This window comes from Eucyclogobius newberryi, unplaced genomic scaffold, assembly GCF_026437365.1.
Source record: "Eucyclogobius newberryi isolate DKJ021-1_F unplaced genomic scaffold, fEucNew1.0.hap1 SCAF_18, whole genome shotgun sequence".
NCBI lineage: Eukaryota > Metazoa > Chordata > Actinopteri > Gobiiformes > Gobiidae > Eucyclogobius > Eucyclogobius newberryi.
The window spans coordinates 21,137,317-21,156,162 of record NW_027315812.1 but is presented as its reverse complement, the minus strand read 5'-3'; the positions used below and the strand labels follow the sequence as shown (position 1 = coordinate 21,156,162).

Here is an 18,846-nt window from a genome sequence, read left to right as displayed (position 1 = left end):
AGTACATTGTTTATCATTTAAAAAAAGAGCTGATTCAAATTAAATTTGTCATGTTGTAAACTTTGAAATAAGGGTGATATTTCTGAACTTTTGGGATTCATTTTACAAATATTTCACATTTGTCTGATGATTCCCTCTGTGTTGAGAAGGTCATTGTTTACGATTGTTTAATCAGTTATAGTTTTACTAAATACTTTATATGAAGGAATACATTTTTGGGGGGATTTCAGAATGTTATCTTGGTGTATCACACATGTGCTGTGTAGTTTGTGTCATCAGTTTGGACATGTGGGGGATTAGAGAGTCTACGATCACTTTGGCCTTCACCTTTGTCCTTGATACTGAAGAGTCGCTGTCACTCCAGCCACTCAGAGCCGTGCTACCAGGCCATTATTTAGTTTACAAGCAAGTAAGCTTTAATTTAACTGATGAGTGGATTAGTGTAGGGCCAGCTGTGGTGCCATAAACTGGACTGTAAGCTCTTTGCATAAGGTGTTTTCATATAAATCAGACCGGCTCCGGTAACAACATATGGAGGGCTTTAATTGCAGCCCACAGTGAAATGAATATCATGGTTTTGGATGTGTGTTATTGGCAGACCCCAACTGCCTTGCTATACCACTATTTAAAGTACACTGATCTCACATGTTTCCAATACAGAGCTCCAAACCACTGTTATATGGCTGAAATGGGCCAGAACACAACTGTGCTGTGGATGGTATGTGGAGCACGGAAACTCTTCTGGATGGAAGTGGGTCTGACAGGCTGGAGCAGGCAGGCCGGGCGCTCTCATGGAAACGCACGGGCTAATTGGACACAGAAGGTCCGACTGGTCGCTCGCTTGTCGTCTGGCTTTCCTTTGTCAGTGCCATGATGCGGCAGTCGCTAGAGTAAACAGGAATCTGAAGAAGCTCACTGAGGCTGAAGTCCAGCTTAGACACAAACCTAAGACACATGTGGACGAGGCAGATCGGCTGTAAATATCACATGATTCTACATGAATGTGCCGCTGTGACTTCTGATGATAATGTATTTCTCTGCTGTTAAACCAAGTGTCTTCTATCTTTGAGGCGGTTGTGCCATTGCAAACGTGACCACTAGATTTTCTGCACCAAAAAGTACAACCATACTTTTCTTTTTTTGTCTTTTTCTCAATTTGTAAAAATGAAATAATGTCTCATATTTAGGAGTCTAATGATTTCCAGAAAGCACTGGTTTTCTTGTCCAAAGTGTCCGCTCTGGAATTCCCAGTTTCCCGGCCTTTGGGAATCCCGCCCAGGGAGGAATGTCGGGCCAGCACAGAGCAGACAGGAGCAGGGTTTCCTCTGGCAGCCAGTCCCCCTACTTTTCCTGAGAATAAAGAAATGTCCAGAAAGTGAGTAGCTAATTGGCCACAAGGGAGCGTCTTGGATTTTTCACAACATTTTTACTGCTTTTACATAATCTGTCATCTCGCTGTGAGCCTGGAAAGTGTGACGTTCAGGTCCGTCCAGAGTGTAGCCTGGAAACATTGATGTCAGTGATGCTGCGGGCCTGATAGTGCCGGCCAGCCCTGGTTCAGTTAGGTTTGGGCTGGGACGTCCTCACTGGTCTGGAAACTGTGAGGTCATGACGGGAAGATGTGGAGGTGATCCATTTTATTATGTCACAAATATTACAATGTCAAATTTTAATCTTACAATTATTATGGCACTTAATTTTTTTAAATAATTATTAACAATTATTGACTTAGCTTCTTGGAATCAAACATTCTGAATGAAGAAGATACGTTTTTGTACATAAACGACCAGATTTTAAAAAGTACTTTCTGGGGATCTGAATTGAACTGAAATCACACACATGATTCTCACGATTATTATTTTTTAGTCCTTTCGATTACCAGTATATGCGACCTGACAAAATTAACCGAATAATCTTCAGAATCAGAATCAGAAAGGGTTTATTTCCATTGTCAATGAACAAAATTCACAAACATAGGAACTTGTCTTGGTGAGTCGGTGCAACATAAAACATCCTTGACATCCTTAGTCACAAACAATCCCATTTTTGTCATTCCCGATCGTCCCTATATGTATCTAGATTTTCTAACTATATCACTTTTTTTTAATGCTTTTTTTGCCATCTTTCATAATTACACTTACAGATAAAACAATCATACTACCTTCAGAAGCCGTTGTTCCAGCTCGGCACAAAGGGCCAAGTGGAGCATCTCCTAACACTGGAGCAGATGTTTTTTGAGGCCAATTAACAGAGGAGTCAGACAACCTTGCTCACCAGAGGAGGCCGCCCTGCCCATATGGATATAGCACACAATTAATTATGAGAAGTTAAAAATGGAGCTGTGCTGTAACAGAGACTTGGCAATGGTACGACAGCTTTCATTGATAGAAGGTACTATTACCCTGAAGTAATCAGATTGACTGCTAATCGCGTAAGAGTAATAGCAGCACTCAATGATCATCTAATAGCCACACACCGGTTGCCGTGTCTTCGCAAAGAGGTGCCATGACGACAGGTGGCAGCGCCGTGACGACCCTTGAGATAAACACTGGGCGATGCCGCTCACAGTGCCTAAACTGTTCATAGTATTACTTTACAGGACAGTCCCTTCCTCTCCCCTGAGCATCTGTACGTTCATCCTGCTATAAGCCCAGCACCCGCGGGAGCAGCCGGCCACCAGGCTCTGCTCCATGATTGGGCGCCCGGTGCAGCTCAGCAGGGCGGGGTTAAACCTGCTTGGATGCTTCATATTCATACACACCGTGAATACATAATCACTCTGGCAGGTCAGCGCGTCCATTGTCAGAATCCAGACTTTGAGACGTCAAGGATAACCCAATCTTGGACTTATTTTTTGGGGGGCGAAATTTTTATGATACTTGAGTCGACTTGACAGATGCTAGATTGTGTAAGAGCAGGTAGGCAGCAGGTTTGGAGTGCAGATGACCTATGGATGAGCGGACCATGTGGACCACAGACACACATGCAACAGGCAGCGCAGACAGGAGCGACTGAGGACCGAGCGCCTCTGCCCGTGCCACAGGGCCAAGCGCCGCCATGAGCAGACAAGCCAAGAATAAAAATGTCTCCTGGGTAAGTTCAGTGTGCAAGTTTGACAAGTGTCCCCACGTCCAGGAATGAGGGCTTTCTTTAGTGCGCGTGTGGAGGGGTTGTGTTTGGCTGAAAACTTTGTCGAATTAAACAGTGGTGCCTTTGAAGACAGTTGATTTGCGCATAGCACCCAAGGTAAATGCCAGTTTATTGTTGCAGTATATTCAAGCTTGATTTACTCAGTTTAATTTTATAGAGTTAGTTGTATTTGTTGTTCTTGTGCCCACAAACCTGCTCTAAAGACATATGATTATTATTATTACATAACAAGAAGCTACTACATGGTCGCTTTATGAATACTGGATGCCTGCTCTGCCCATGCTGCTAGGTAAACAACGAGAAGTAGACAGGAAACAATGAACATTTAGCAAAAAACAGCCCAGATGTTGATTATAAATGATAAGTGTAAGTGGAGCAGAAACAGAAAGCCCATCTCCCATATGTCAGTGTTGAATGTGTGTATGCTTTTGATATGTGATTCTTTGCCAGTGCAGACGGATCAGGGGGATTAGAGGGAGAGTGGCTTTGCGAGGATGAAATCAGCTACTTGGGAAAAGGGGAGCGGGGCTGGGGAGGGGCTGGAGTTAGAGTCACGCTCAGGAGTTTACTACAAAGTCAGTTTTTATGGCGACTGAGTTTGGGCAGCGTTATATGTTTGGAATTGTACATTCTGTTTCTGCTTTCTCAAGTTCTGACTCTGTGCAGTCTTTGCATGGGTCATTAAGACTGCTTATAAAATATTGACACTTTGATTGATATAAATATGAAGAGCAGTTCACGTGTATTTTCCTCCTGAGGGAAGCACTGCTCCACTTTTACTCATATCAGCCATATGGTGCATATGTATGTGCTGCTGCTTCTGCTCAGTGCACTTTTGTCCTCGCCCTGATCTTTGCCCCACACGTCTGGCCTGACAACTGCCATATAAAAAGACTTCTACTGAACCTACTACAGCTACTGCTAAGCCGGCTTAATGGTGGATGAAAATCTATGAAAATCGAGTTTCAATTATATCAGTATTTCATTGTTTACTGATACATCAATTAGTTCGGAAGCAGGACCACACCTCACGGACACTTCTTCCTGTCCCTGTCCCATTCATAGCACCTGCTCCCATCCTCTCCACCTTCTCATTTAGGGTGTGTCCTCAACATGCGAGAGTCTGATGTCATCATTTAAGATAGAGAGCAGGGGGGCCATAACTCTTATCAGTATTTATAGAACAGAAAAAATCAATTCATTTAAACATTACTGTAATTATCACTGCTCCACAAACCTATTATTATTGTTGTGGCTGGAAGTGGCTTTCAACTGACAACTGTCACCTTCATGCACTGAATAATGCCACTACAGAAAATATATATATATATATAGTTTAATTTCCTGCAGACGAAGACTTTAAACATTCTGCCATTTTTTTGTCATCACAAAGATATTAACCTTAAATCAAGACAAAATATCTTCATAGTGACAGTGAAAAACCAAATACCACATCATTCTGACCTGCCACCTCACTATTATAAGCTTTCATGAACTGTATGGCTGTGTTGTATGTGTCATGGGTCATCCGATCTGTCATATTGAAGCGGACAAGCTCAATTCAACACCAATAAGATGTTTCTGCTCTAAAATTGTCAGAAAATTGGTCCGTTGCTTCTTGTCTGATTTACTTCTTGCCTGTGGAATAACTTAACCGTTAAAAACCTCCACACTGACACCGCGAGGAGGACGAGGAGTGTATTCAATAGCACCGTGTGTCTGTCTTAGCCCAGGTACGTTCCCTCATCGGCGCAATAAGCCTAATGACAGTGAGGAGCACATCCGTTATGATCGCAGTGGGCAGCAGCAGCAGTAGCGGGAGGAATTAGGACTCCAGATGGTGCTGTTCCTGCCGTGCACCGTGCGTCTGTCTGCCGGAGATCGAGCGTTTCATATACAGCTGTCCGCTCCGTCTCTTTATGTGTGTAGCTTTACCATTGTTGAGCAACAGATGTCACAGAATCAAATTAAAGCTGAGACTGTCCGTCCGAGTAAAGAAAGCTGTGGAAAGACACCAAAGGGCTTAACCCCTGACCAACTTAGCTGCTACTGGACACTGCATACCCTTTTCTCCTCCCCACATTGGAGCGCTGCCTGTGCTGAGCTCGCAGTGTCACTAACTGTCGTTCTTGACCTGACTGAAAGATGTAGCGCTGTTGTTTCTGTGCCAGGGAGTCAGCTGTATGCACCCATGGGTCACGGTTGGAGATTTGCATAATTCATTACAGTGGCGGCGGAGCGGAGAGGCGACACAGGTGACTCAGGCAGTTTCGGCAGCTCGAGCATGTCCAAGAAGGCCAAGGTAAACTCACATTGATGTTCTTGCCTTTCCCATCCATCAAATTCTCTATTAGAGGCTTGTGTGTAGTAGTGTACTAGTATTACGAGATTTTTATTGTAAGCTTTCCCAATCCATCTTTCTGGAGCTTGTTGCAGTCTTTATCCTCCCAGTTCAAATGTTGCCTCTCGTATTCAACTTGTAATCTGTTTTATGATTGATTCTTTGCGGCTTTTAGAGATGACATACAATCTACAGGGTCATTTTTCTCTTTGCATAGCTGGTTAAAGCACGTATCACGTTTTGAAATATAATCTTATGTTGACACACATTTGCTGCTATTGTTAAAATCACTCTTTTTTTAAACATTTTAATAATCCGCTGAGCGTAAAGTAGTCCTGAATACAATTATATCCACTTGTATCTATACTTTACAGGACTATTGTTCAATGAGATAAAGGACTGCATTTGCCAACCCACATGTCCATTATAATGACTTACAATAGAATATTTTGCTACTATAGTTTAAATCCTGGATTGGTTGAAAGGCTAAAGCTCATTTAAATCTCCTTACACAGAGAAGCAATCATTACAAAGTGAGAGTGGATCAGCTGTCCCTATGGCTGGTGCGTGTCACTGTAATGATGCCCACTAGTGCACAGAGCACATGGGACATGCTGTTTGGTTGCACAAGTTTACTATGGTGGCTTTGGTTGTACTTCTTCAAAATAATTGTAACCAAACAATGAACATTTTTGTTAGATAGTTCTAATTCTAACCTTAACCTTAACCTTAACCCTAACTCTAACTCTAACTCTAATTCTAACCTTAACCTTAACCTTAACCTTAACCTTAACCCTAACTCTAACTCTAACTCTAACCTTAACCTTAACCTTAACCTTAACCCTAACCCTAACCCTAACCCTAACCCTAACCTTAACCTTAACCTTAACCCTAACTCTAACTCTGACTCTAATTCTAACCTTAACCTTAACCTTAACCTTAACCTTAACCCTAACCCTAACCCTAACCCTAACCCTAACCCTAACCCTAACCTTAACCTTAACCTTAACCTTAACCTTAACCCTAACTCTAACTCTAATTCTAACCTTAACCTTAACCTTAACCTTAACCTTAACCCTAACTCTAACTCTAACCTTAACCTTAACCTTAACCTTAACCTTAACCCTAACCCTAACCCTAACCCTAATAACTCTAACTCTAACTCTAACCTTAACCTTAACCTTAACCCTAACCCTAACCCTAACCCTAACCCTAACCTTAACCTTAACCCTAACCCTAACCCTAACTCTAACTCTAACCTTAACCTTAACCTTAACCTTAACCTTAACCCTAACCCTAACCTTAACCCTAACCTTAACCTTAACCCTAACCTTAACCCTAACCTTAACCCTAACTCTAACTCTAACTCTAACCTTAACCTTAACCTTAACCTTAACCCTAACCCTAACCCTAACCTTAACCCTAACCTTAACCTTAACCTTAACCCTAACCCTAACCCTAACCCTAACTCTAACTCTAACTCTAACTCTAACCTTAACCCTAACCTTAACCCTAACCTTAACCCTAACCTTAACCCTAACCTTAACCCGGCGCGGTCTAAAACGGCGCGTCAAATTCATTTTATTTTTTATGTATTTATAATTGTATAGCTATTTTCACATACTTTTCATATGAAAAGGATTCAGTTGTTTTTTTGTACCTTCTGGCGGTTGCTAGTTTCTTTTCCTGTATCATAAAAATAAAATACTGATTTATTTGTTTATTTTGCGTATGGGCATGCCAATACTGGTGGTTATGTGAAGTAAATAAATATTACTTTACGCATATATTCATTTTATATTCACTTCATGTTAAAATGTTATTTTATGCTATGTTCAAATTTGCTAAATCTATGACAACAACCTCATGTCCCGGCGGCAACATCTCATTGAAGCTCGTTTCCCTAAACTTTATAGTTCTGAACTCATGCAGTAACGTGAGAATAACGATGGTCTTTACTTTATGGTAAGAGCTCAGCGCACACATAGACACACTCACACTTCTCTATGACGCCATGTGGGACAGCTGATGTAGTGATTTGTCCAGTGAGCGTGAAGTGATTCTGTTCGCACCAGTCCATGTCAGAGCTGCACCGGTCACTGTGTCCAGGAGCTGTCCACTACCTCTGCATTCATGACTTTTATTCCTTTGGGCATGCTTGACAACTATCCGTTATCTCCGAGGGCTTTTCACCTCATAGTATGGGTAAGCTGTGGTTAACTTTCCATGTGTCATGTTAAGTTGTGAGGTTAGTTTTTTTATTTCTATGTTGGTGGAACTTCTAATATGAATCTGTCACATGACTTACAATATGGGTACAGTTTTGACTTTTTTTGACCTAAAAGTAGGCAAAGGCAACTTTTGATTTGTATTTATCAATGGGATGTGTAATAGGGCTGATTTTGATGGATTTTCACTTTGGGGAAAATATCAGACTAGATATTGTCTGCGTTCTTGCGTAAAAGTACAACATGTGTGTAAGAGTACTACATGTGTGTAAGTAGTACTGGTGGTACTATTTAAGATAAAAAGTCAGATTTAATTGACAAGAAATTACATTAAAGCTAAAGAATTAAGTCTAAAGAATAAAGCCTAAAGAATAAAGTCTAAAGAATAATAATTCTAATGCCCTATTCATTTCAATGGGGAAAAAGTACTAATACTTTTGAAAATACTGCAAAAAGTACAAGTTGTTCAAATGTCAAAAGTAATAGCAATAATGAGACAGTGAAAGCGATCGTAATGAGGTATAACTTGTTGAAATCGGTTAAAGCGTTAAGGAGTTGAAACGCGCCGTATAATACATAATACAAGAACAGAAGTATTGTGATTGCAATTACATTTCTTATAATAGCATTTTGTTCAAAGTTTACATTTTAAGCGCATCCAGAACAATTGACAAAAAAAGACAAAAAGGCCTCCACTGTAATTGAGGACGTGTTTGTACAGAGGTGAACTTCAAAATAAGACTGGATATTTGGTTGTTTGTGGAGAAAATGATGGCAATTGTAAAATTAAAGCATCTGCAATTTGCTAATTGCGTTCAATAAAATTGCAATTGCGATTAATCTCTCTTATTAAAGGACCCAAGTCAAAATCAGCACCACATACCAACTTTTTATCCAATGAGTTTGTGTATTACTACTCTAATTTTATCTTTACTTAAGAACATTTAACATTGGACCATGTGGCATTTCATTAGGTTTGCACTTTCTTACTTTTACTCGACACTCATTGTAATGCTTTGATGATTCAGTCCTACAATATTACATTTGTCCATCCTATAAACACATTGTGTACATTTTGGAGTTTGTTCTGCGATAAACATTCTTTTGTGAAATGAAGTATAAAGCCCTGGAGCTGTACGGAACAGAACAGCTGTGGCCCACATTACCTATATTCCCCCTTCATCTCGCCTTCATCCCTCTTTTCTTCTCTCCTCTTCCTCACTTTCTTTCTCTCGCTCTCACTCTGGTAGGTGTAATTAGAGCTGGTCCCAGGGCATGTGCTGTAGCCAGGTAACCTCCGTCAGATGCTGGCTCGGGCCCTGGGGCTTTCATTAGGCGGGAATCAAAGCCACAAGGGCCGATGTGGATTTCTAGAACGGTCTACATCTATCCAAGCACTCCCAGGATTTACTGTACCACTGTCCCTTTGCAGGCTGAATTATATAGTCTCGTATCCAACAGTTGAAGACAGTTTATTTTCCAGGGAATTTAAGAGATTTATCTAGCAGAAGTTGAAGTCTTGTTGGAGAGTTTAATTTAGTTAATGGCATTCTTGGCAGAGCAAAAGGCCTTGAGAGGTGCCTTTTTGTCAGACCTCCAAAGATCTAATTGTGTGCAGTTTTGGCCCATTACTGGACGTCTTAAGTTGACTAAATGCTCATAACACTTTTTTATGAGTAATGGCTGCTGTAATAAAGCTAACGGACAACAAAACACGCTGCATTTGTTCAATAGTAAATCCATCTATTGTCCAGTGGTAAAACTTGATCTTCCAGTTGAGTATTACTCAGTGGTGAAAAATCTTTTATTTCACATAGATTGAGAACTATTAAAGTGTTGAGTGTTTGGATCTTGATGAAGAATTGTGCAGATTTATGGTCAAAGAGAGCGACTGAACCATAACTTTTTATTTCTAAACCTTTAAGTCAAGATCTTCAGGCAGTTTGTCACCATGGCCATTTCACTTGGTCTCAAAAGTACTTTTTACTTTTTAGTTCAGTTTTAAAATGTACAGATACCTGCTCTTTGATGAATTGAAGTAAAATGTATCCAATGTAAAATGTACTAAAGTAAAGTATAGGTACCTGAAAGAATTATTTGTACAGTTTTTACATTTGTACTTTGTTATGTTCCACCACTGCATTAGGATTCGAGTGGCAACATTAATCCAAGACCACTTTAAATGGTACAGAGTTGTTAAATAACCACTGTGCCTCACCGGTCCCTTCTCTGTACAAGGTGACTTTACGATGCTTATCTAATGAAAGATCTAGTGTTGCCAATGTCATCGCTTCTCTTACCCACACAGAGTGTTACAATGTCATATTGATCCGTTTGTGGTCCAATTACTGTTTGCTGGTTTTGTGAGCTGGGTTTGTTGGCCTTTGTGCGTCTGTCAGTGTGAACGGCTGCTGACGTCACTGTGTGCATGCTCAGATCGATACGCCAAAGGCAATTCAGCCACCGATTTCCCCGAGCTGGCAGAATCCAGACTGATCTGTCAAATCTGAGTCCAAGTCCTTTCAGAGGGAGCGATGATTGTGGTCAGCACTTTACTCTCACGCTCTAGCAGTACATTAGGCTCATCTGCTCCAAACTCTTTAATTACATCTATTGTTTAGCTCATGATAGAACTACAGTTTAAACTACAGTAATTATAAGACAAAGTTTGATCTAAGGAAATTCAACAGTTCAATCTTCTTCAAAGCCAATAAACATACATTGACTAAAAGCGATCTTGCATTGTTTAACTTCTAACATAATGATCTTTAGTCTTGTAATTACTCTTTCATAAGCTCAGTTAAATTGAATTTCTTAAGAATTTATAAATATTTTACTACTGGTACAACATTTCCATAATCCATTAGAGGCCGCAGCTTCATAGTGTAAACATTTATGGAATCTGTTATGGAACCGCTTTAGTCATTCGGACACTGGACCACGTCAGCTGACATTACCCTCACCATGTTGGGCTGGAGGCTGAACTTCATTAGTCGTTTTCACCTTCTTTTAGCCTAACCTCACGTTACCCCCCATGCGAGAAATAAACTTATCGTGAAGGAGAATATAGACTCTTCACAGACTTTAATAACAAGGAATCGGTGATATATGAGTTCAAATGTTGATATTGTTCCCAGAAATTTGTACTGCTCCGACGTTGAACACTGAGCTGATATTTGGCGCTGATATTTTGAAATAAAATGAGCCATTAATCTAAATGTATGGCTCTACTTTTACAACATCAAGAGTAATTTTATTTCTTATCCGGAATATTTTGTTATTATTTTTTACAAATGCAAAAAGTACCTAATATTGGTTATCAGAAAGCCAAATATCGGATATACTGAAAACAATACAATAACTGTTACTCTTGATGAATATATGTATGTGTGTGTATGCTTCCAGTGTACAGCTTTTTTCCTGCAGAGTAATCGAGCGGTGCACGCGTTTGATGCGCCTGTGACTGAACTTCACATTAAACTTAACTGTCCTCTGTGACGTAACACAAGTTCACACACATCACAGTTCAGAACAAAGTGTCTTTGATTTAACCACTTCTTGCTCCAGACAGTGCAGCTGGTGAGCACTTGGAACGCTCCAACATGTACCCAACATCTGCACGGGAATGACTTTTATACGGCTTTAATTTTATAGTCGATTTGTAGTTTGTTATTTATTTTTGGCCACTTCCTTTTGCCTGTACCTCAATGTGCACCGCTTTGTTTGGTTTGTCCAGATCATCAAAGCAAATATGTCTTCAAGCTGATGTTTTGCAGATGATTGCTTCCTGCCGTCTGGCTCTCAAAAGCATGTGTGGAGTTTAGGAGTAAGTTGTAGTCTTCCTCTCCCCTTTAGTGCAGCGACACACAGAGTGGCCAAATCAAACCCACTTAAAAAAACAACTACTCTGCCGCTGCTTTTGGTGCTTTTCTGGAATTTTCAGGCCTGCCATGCTGGCGAGTAACTCTACTTCCTCCAAAGTGTGTGTGTGAGAGCGTGGAGTGTACGTCTGTGTGTGTGTGTGTGTGTGTGTGTGTGTGTGTGTGTGTGTGTGTGTGTGTGTGTGTGTGTGTGTGTGGGAGGGGAGAGGGCCAGGGGGCAGGGGGGCTTGTTTTTGGAGCTTGAGGACGGTTGCGCGTTGTGAGTCTTCTCCCAGCGTGGGAAAGACGTCCGCCTTTTCCCTGCCTCTCACTGAAAAGTAAAGCGGGCCGGAGCTCAGGAACTTCTCCCTAACTTTGAGCGCCGGGACAGAGCCTGAGACGGAGGCGGACGAGGGGATTTGTAAGGGGAAGTGTTGCGGCTGGAGGGAGTTCCTGCAGAGGAGATGGGCTGCAGCTGAGGAGGGTCTGACCGGCCTCGACTGGGCACAATGTACCACTCCACCAGTGAGGACTCAGATTTGGTGAGTCCTGCACACTTTTCTCTCGCTCTCCCCGAAACAAAGAGGAACTCTGCAGGAGAACGGAGCGCATTAGTGCACGGTTTAAAGGGGCGTAAAACACACACTATACTTTCAACGTCACCAAGACTGTGAGAAAGCTGAACATTTTGAATTGGGAAAAAGACCGCTGCATTCTACGCTATCTCTGGAGCTCAGACTGTTGGGGCAGAATTCATACAATTGGAGTTAAAAGTTTGGCTTTACGTACAAGAAAAGCACTATGTTTATCTCAGCCATAAAACCTAAACAAAGGGGCCACTTAAATACGTTTAACTCAGCATTTACAGCAATACATGACTCATTTAGTTCTGGAACGTGAGTGTGATATGTGAAAGATTTGGACTGAATACAGTTGTAGTGTGTTTTGCTCCTTTGTAACTGCTGCTGTATAACAAAAGCACTTGTTTGATCATTTGAACCTGTAACTGAAAGAGTATGTGAGCCCATTCTTCAGCCAACGCCTACTGTATCTCCTGTAACTGCTCGGAGGGGTTGCCTCTGTGATTTGTGGAGTGACTGTGAAGTGGTGGACTAAGAGCTGTGGCATGGGTTACACAGCCTGGTTTGGACAGGGCACAGTAAGTGGAGTAAGTGGTGAAAATGTTCAACCCACTGATGTGATTAAAGTAAGATAAGATAAGATAATCCTTTATTGTCCACACATGGGGAAATTTCATTCATAAGATTATTATTGCAAGTTTAGTACAGCCAATCCCAAACAATTGATGATCAGGTTGAACATATGTGGATCATAATCTCAGATATTTATTTCCAGAAGAGTGAATCAGCCATATAGTTACAGTATATCAGCCCCTGTCCTCCACCTGAAACGATGACCTCATCCAGTTCTTCACATGAACCTTAAAATATTAGTGTAAAGAATATGATGCTGTCTAAATGCTTTTTAGCTTAACAATCCCTTAAAGTCACCTTTAACTTCCTCCCTGTGATAAAGTGTATGGTCCTGGTGTAATTTTGGGCCAGCTCAGTCCCATTTGTAAGAAGTGATGTTTTGCTTCAGTGGAGGTGGTTAGTGGCTCCCTTTCCCCTCTTGGCCAATCGTCATCAATCATCCACATTCTGCTCCATACAGCAGCAAACTGCCACAGTTTTGATGACGCAAGCACAACCCAGAAGGGACCGGAGGAGCCTCCATTACTGTATCCACATGACGTGCTATCATCCTGTTCACGGCTGTGATTCCACTGTGGGACTTGGTCCTCTGCTTAAGGGCAAGTGAATCCTCAAGAAACAAGGACAGAATTTCATTTAAAATGCTCTGACAATTAGATTTGAGTACCATTTCTGTTTCTTGTGTTTAATCTTCTGCTGATGCACACCATGATATGGGACATGAGGGTCATCAGATCCAGTTTCATCTTGCCAATTGCATTGTGGGATATGGTCATGTGATTGACAGCAGGAGAAAGTTCATCCCCTCATTGGGATGATGCATTTATCTAATGTACTGGCACATGGTAAACACTTTTTTCACTGGCCTGTCAGTGTCACCTTGACGACAGTGCGGCCAATCCCTTTGCTCCACCCCGCCCCCTTTATCTTACACTGTGCTCTTCACATTCTTTCTTCTGTTGTAGTATTTAATAAGTTTGAATATCTGCTGCTTCATAAAGCATCATCAGTGTCATGTCTTTATCCTTTGACAAAGAGACACTTTGCTGACCGTTGATTTAACTGAGTTTGTGTTATGCCGAGTGATGAGGCAGTGATGGTCCGATGGAGGCTAAACAAGAGCCTTTGGTTTGAGCCAAGAGTGAGTCGCCAACGCCAAAACTTAAACCTGGACCTGTCAGCCGCAGAGGACCTGCCTAGATACGAGCAGCCGTTCACTCTGCACTCGTGTGAGAGCTGCACTGACCACACAACAGGAACGCTCAGTGCAAGCTTTGTAGCTTTCATTCTGTGGGAATGGGCAGAGACTAAAAACCACAAACCGCACACATGTTTGCATAGGGTATGCCATGGAACTGTAGCCTGTACCAGCCTGTGCCTTCTAAGACAGAAAGTTGCCTATGCTTAGGCAACAGCTAATAGGAATATCCCTTATTATATAGCAAAGTCACAAAAGGGATTATTATGTGTACTTGACATTTTTGGCGTTATCACTTTAGTTTTGCTTCCTGCAAAACTCAACAGTGAAAAAAAATGTATTCTATAAAGTACACATAGTTTTAGAATAAAGTTGTGTTTAATTTCTTTGGAATTTAAACAAAAAGCACTAAAATGTTCTGCGGTGTGACTATTCTTTAGTCATTCACCTCACATTCACACTGATTTGCTTTATAGGGTTTACCTTTGCATTCAGTGTAAGTTAGAAGGTTTGATATTAGCCCTTCTAGTCCCCAGGGTTCAGTGGGTCCAGCAGTTCAGCATCTGATGGACAGCTCAGGCTGAATATAAACAGTGGTGTTTCTAAGACGTAATGAAGTCTAGCTGAGGGCTACACCTTAGCCCTGTTATTTTGTCTCCTATAAAACCTAGACCACAATTTACCATGTCCTCTGTACTAACACGGCCAAGGACACTCTCAGTTTGTTTTTTAGGCACATCTTATTTCTATCAGATCTAATCTTTACAGGAGAAAATAGACCTACAATTTTCTGTCAAGGGAAATGCTCCAGGTACGAGAAACGTCCGATACCCACAGCCAAGGATGCTGATTGGAGGCCAGCTGAGGCCAAGACATGATGGTTTACTTTGAGTGTAGTGTGACTCAAGTTCACTCAAAAGAAGAAATTATTCCAGTTTGCCGTGATATCACTGAAACACTTTTAATTGTTAGATTAAACACTTTTTTCTCTCACCTCCACCCCTCTGCGGTGGATAAAAATACCAGTACTTTCAGAGCATAAGGAGCTTCTAGTTAACTGCTTTCTAATAGATAGCAGCAGCATCTTATTCCACTAGAGTAATGTCTGTGGTCATTTGTAATGTGGTAATGTAATGATTCTTGTGCCACCGCTGAGGGAGGTTATCGTGAAGACCCGTGTCCACACTAATCAATGAGAGAAGCAGAGTGCAATGTCCTTTCAATATGTCCTCCAAATCTTTCTCTGACATGTTAAAGTGAAACGTAAATGTTAACTTAAAAAATAAACTATTTATTTTTTACAGAATGCAGCTTAATCTAATTTGAAAACTGTTATTTGTCTGTCAATAGGAGATTCTAACCCAGGAGTGGGCAAACTATGGCCCGCGGGCCACATACGGCCCGTTTGTCTTTATAATCCGGCCCGCCAAACATACCAAGTAATATTGTTTTTTTGGGCGGGGGTTTTGCCCTTATCGCTAGACCTGGGCATTTGTGGCCCCAGAATCATGATGTGGCCCTCTGTAACATCTGTCTGCACTTGTATCCTTAATAATGAATTAAATGATATTAAAAAATGAATTAGATAATAGATTAAATAGCCTATATTTGACAGAAAAGTGATATTTTATTATGATCGCGGGCCGGCCCTCCGCTACTTGCCTGGATTCAAATATGGCCCTCGGAGGAAAATAATTGCCCACCCCTGTTCTAACCCCACTCACCTACAACCACTGGATGAAAGGATGAAGTAAGCCTGCCTCTTGTAAGAGGGCATAGGCTGACATGTAGGCCTAGATGCTGTTAGCTGTCAATACCTAAAGACGCTATGTTCTAATACTAAAGTTATTTTAGTTCTCGTCAGCTGCTGAACACCTTGTCAAAGAGGCTTGTCTATACTTTTAGACAGCATGCATGGGGCTTGATATATTTTCACACACACACACACACACACACATACACACACACACACACACACATACACACACACACACACACACAATATCAATATTTAGCCCCGATTATAGCTCATCTCCAGTGGCTATTTGGACTTGATTTTCCAACCTCTTGAAAGTCCACATGCGAGTGCCCCACAGTTAGTGTCATGTTTGTATTGTCTGGTGGTGTGTGCAGTGACAGAGTGTGGTAGTGGGCAGCAGCTCGAGGGCCTGCTCTGTCTCCCTGTGTCTGTGTCAGTGCTGCTCCACCTCACAACTCCACAGCCTCCATTGGGCTCCCCGTTCAGAGCATCTGTGCCCTGCCCTGAAAGCACCGCGGGCATCAGTCACACTGCACCGTACATATGTGCCCCATACATGTCAAGCTAAAACAGGCGGCTCAGGAACTGCTCCAAAAATAAGACAGTGACAGCGTTTTTAATACATTTTCCAACTGCATAAACAAGATGCACATAGGGGTGGGCAATACAAATTCATATCTTAATTTATTTGATTTTGATAACAAAATTCAGGTAATATTTTCACAATGCATCAGGAATGTCCTAAAACATGTTCTAAATGTATTAGTTGAGGTTCAAGTATCACACAAACCATAAACCGAACCAAAAAATTATCCATCAAAATGAATGTGGAAATATCACTTTTTCTGTCTCTTTTGTTATAATTTTTAATAGTTTTGATTATAGTCCAGAATCCAGATTATAGTTTGGTATACCTCACGAACAACAATTGCGACATTATACTCTTTTTTTGTATGATTTGAAGACACCACAAGGTTTTTTGTTTTTTTTAAATAAACGCTTTTTGTTGTACATTTGATAAGTTGTCTTCCTTATGAAAATACAGAAATGACCCAAATCAAAAAAGTTGGACCAGCAGTTCAATTACAGTTACAAAAAAAGCAGCACTTAATGGAATCAAGTAAAGTAAAAGTAAGACCTAATGAATTATAAAATCATAACTCTCATCAGTATCCATTCATTCTTTATTGCATTTTTGTAATGCAGTGTTACGCCAAATGATTTCTCACACCACTGACTTCCTTTGGACAAGTGTTCCAGCAGCAGCAACAGCAGCTGCAGCAGCAACAGCCACAAAGCACCAATTTAGTTAAGTCAAATTGGTACAGCAATCTCATCTCAGTCTTTTATTAGTAGTACTGATTCTGGTCCTGTTCATCAATATCTGTGCACTGTTGGAGAGTTTGACGATTGTCTAAGATTGTACAGTAACATTATCACCACCTGAATGTGCTAATTTTCTGGTGTCCACCCGTGCATGGAACATAATGAAGAAAGTCATCACTGTGCTCATTTAGCTTCTTAATGAGCTCAAACCACGTTATATCCCAGCTCTCCTTCCTTTCATGTAAGATGTGTCATTTTTAGTCTCATGCTTGTTTCGTGAAGAGGCTCTGAACACATGGGGGCGTGTCATTGATTGGATTTGATAACCAGCGCTGATTAACCATGTAATTTCTTGATCTACAGTTAGTGCTCCTCTGGGAAGGACTGCCCCCTCCCTGTTGCCCTCTGACCAATCACAACCACTCCATAGGTTACACAGAGGAGCTTCATGCATCAGCAAAGCTCTACGCAATAAAGCAGCAGCGTTATGGACATTGCAGCATCAAATGTTGGCTGTGACATAACTCTTGACATTTATCATTTTAAATCTAAAAATGTACTGTACCTGCTTGCTCAAACGTTTACCTGATAATTGCTGTACAGCTACCTTCCATGCATTAGGCTATACAGTGAATAATGTCTACACATGGTGTTGTTTACATTTATTGAGCGTGAGCACAACCTTGCCCAGGGTGAACTGTTATGCCACACAGTCAGCTATTGTTTTGGGGCATGCCTATTTGAATGCATGAATCAAAGCGCGCGGAGGATCTGGCACTATCCAGTAGTGATCACTGCATAGACGCAATAAGTAGATTGAGAGTGTGATGGGCAACAGTGAAACAGTGAGGGAGTGACAGGAGGAGGAGGGAGTGAGAGAGGCAGTGTGAGAGCTGAGGAGGAGAAGCACAGGGACACAGCGCGGACTGAGACGGCGCTTGCATCAGGAGCACATGCTCATCGGACTGTAGTACAACTGTTTGAGCACATCGCTGCTGAGGAGAGAGAGAGAGAGATGAGGGACTGTACAACCTCCTGACTGCTCTTAGAGTGGAGCACCTGCAGCGGACAGAGCATCAAGGAGACTGGGCGGACAAGCAGAGCGCTGCTGAGATTATGCGCGGGGCAGAGATCTCCTGTGCAGTCCCCATCTTTTGCAGCAGGAAGATCAAGAGTCGTAGCAGAGGAGCTAGCTGTAACTGCAGCAAAACAAGGAGCCTGAACTCCGCCGGTGCCCGTTCCTCCCGACATGAGAGCAGTGTCAGTGCGGGAGCCGTGACGTGCCGACGCTGTGGATGTAGTGGCTCTGTTGAATGTACCTGTAGCTGGAGTGGAGCCTGGAGCCGGAGTGAGGGCGCCCACAGTGTCCTCAGGTGAATGACCAGTGTGGCTGATGAAGGCCACCTGGATCCGCCTGCTGAAACGAGCCAAGGGAGGTCACGTCAAGAACTCCGATGCCTGTGTAAGCAGCTCCATGCTGTGTGAAAGTGAGCGCGTGCAGTGCAGTGTGATGTGTGTGTGTGTGTGAAGGTATCCATCAGGCGGCAGGTGGGGTCAGGCTGGTTATTGGACAGTTATTACCACACACGGGCAGTTGTTATCAGTGAGCTGTCAGATTCTGGGCAGAGCTCCACATCACCTCCTCCTGACCCACCAAGGTTGTGCTCATCCTCATGTCTCAGCTTCTGTGGATATTTTTATGTATTTATTTTTACCACCACCACTTTGCTCATGTATGTGGTAATACTACTTCAATGGAATTTCAAACAC

At 41.9% G+C, this 18,846-nt stretch overlaps 1 protein-coding gene across 10 annotated transcripts in view; it reads left to right on the top strand.

Moving 5' to 3' along the window:
- cacnb2a (calcium channel, voltage-dependent, beta 2a) overlaps positions 1–18,846 on the top strand; it is a 43,796-nt gene that overhangs the window by 8,533 nt on the left and 16,417 nt on the right. The window contains exon 1 of one of the 10 annotated variants that reach the window (XM_072450974.1): positions 2,871–3,093. The exons of 3 other annotated variants lie outside the window; for them this stretch is intronic. In XM_072450974.1, the coding sequence (XP_072307075.1) occupies positions 3,058–3,093 (36 nt within the window). In that variant the 5' untranslated portion in view covers positions 2,871–3,057. Of the gene's footprint in view, positions 1–2,870; positions 3,094–5,419; positions 5,453–7,575; positions 7,697–11,860; positions 12,122–17,958; positions 18,539–18,846 lie in introns of those variants that run through there. 6 more of the 10 variants (XM_072450976.1, XM_072450971.1, XM_072450975.1 and 3 more) reach the window with 6 other exon arrangements.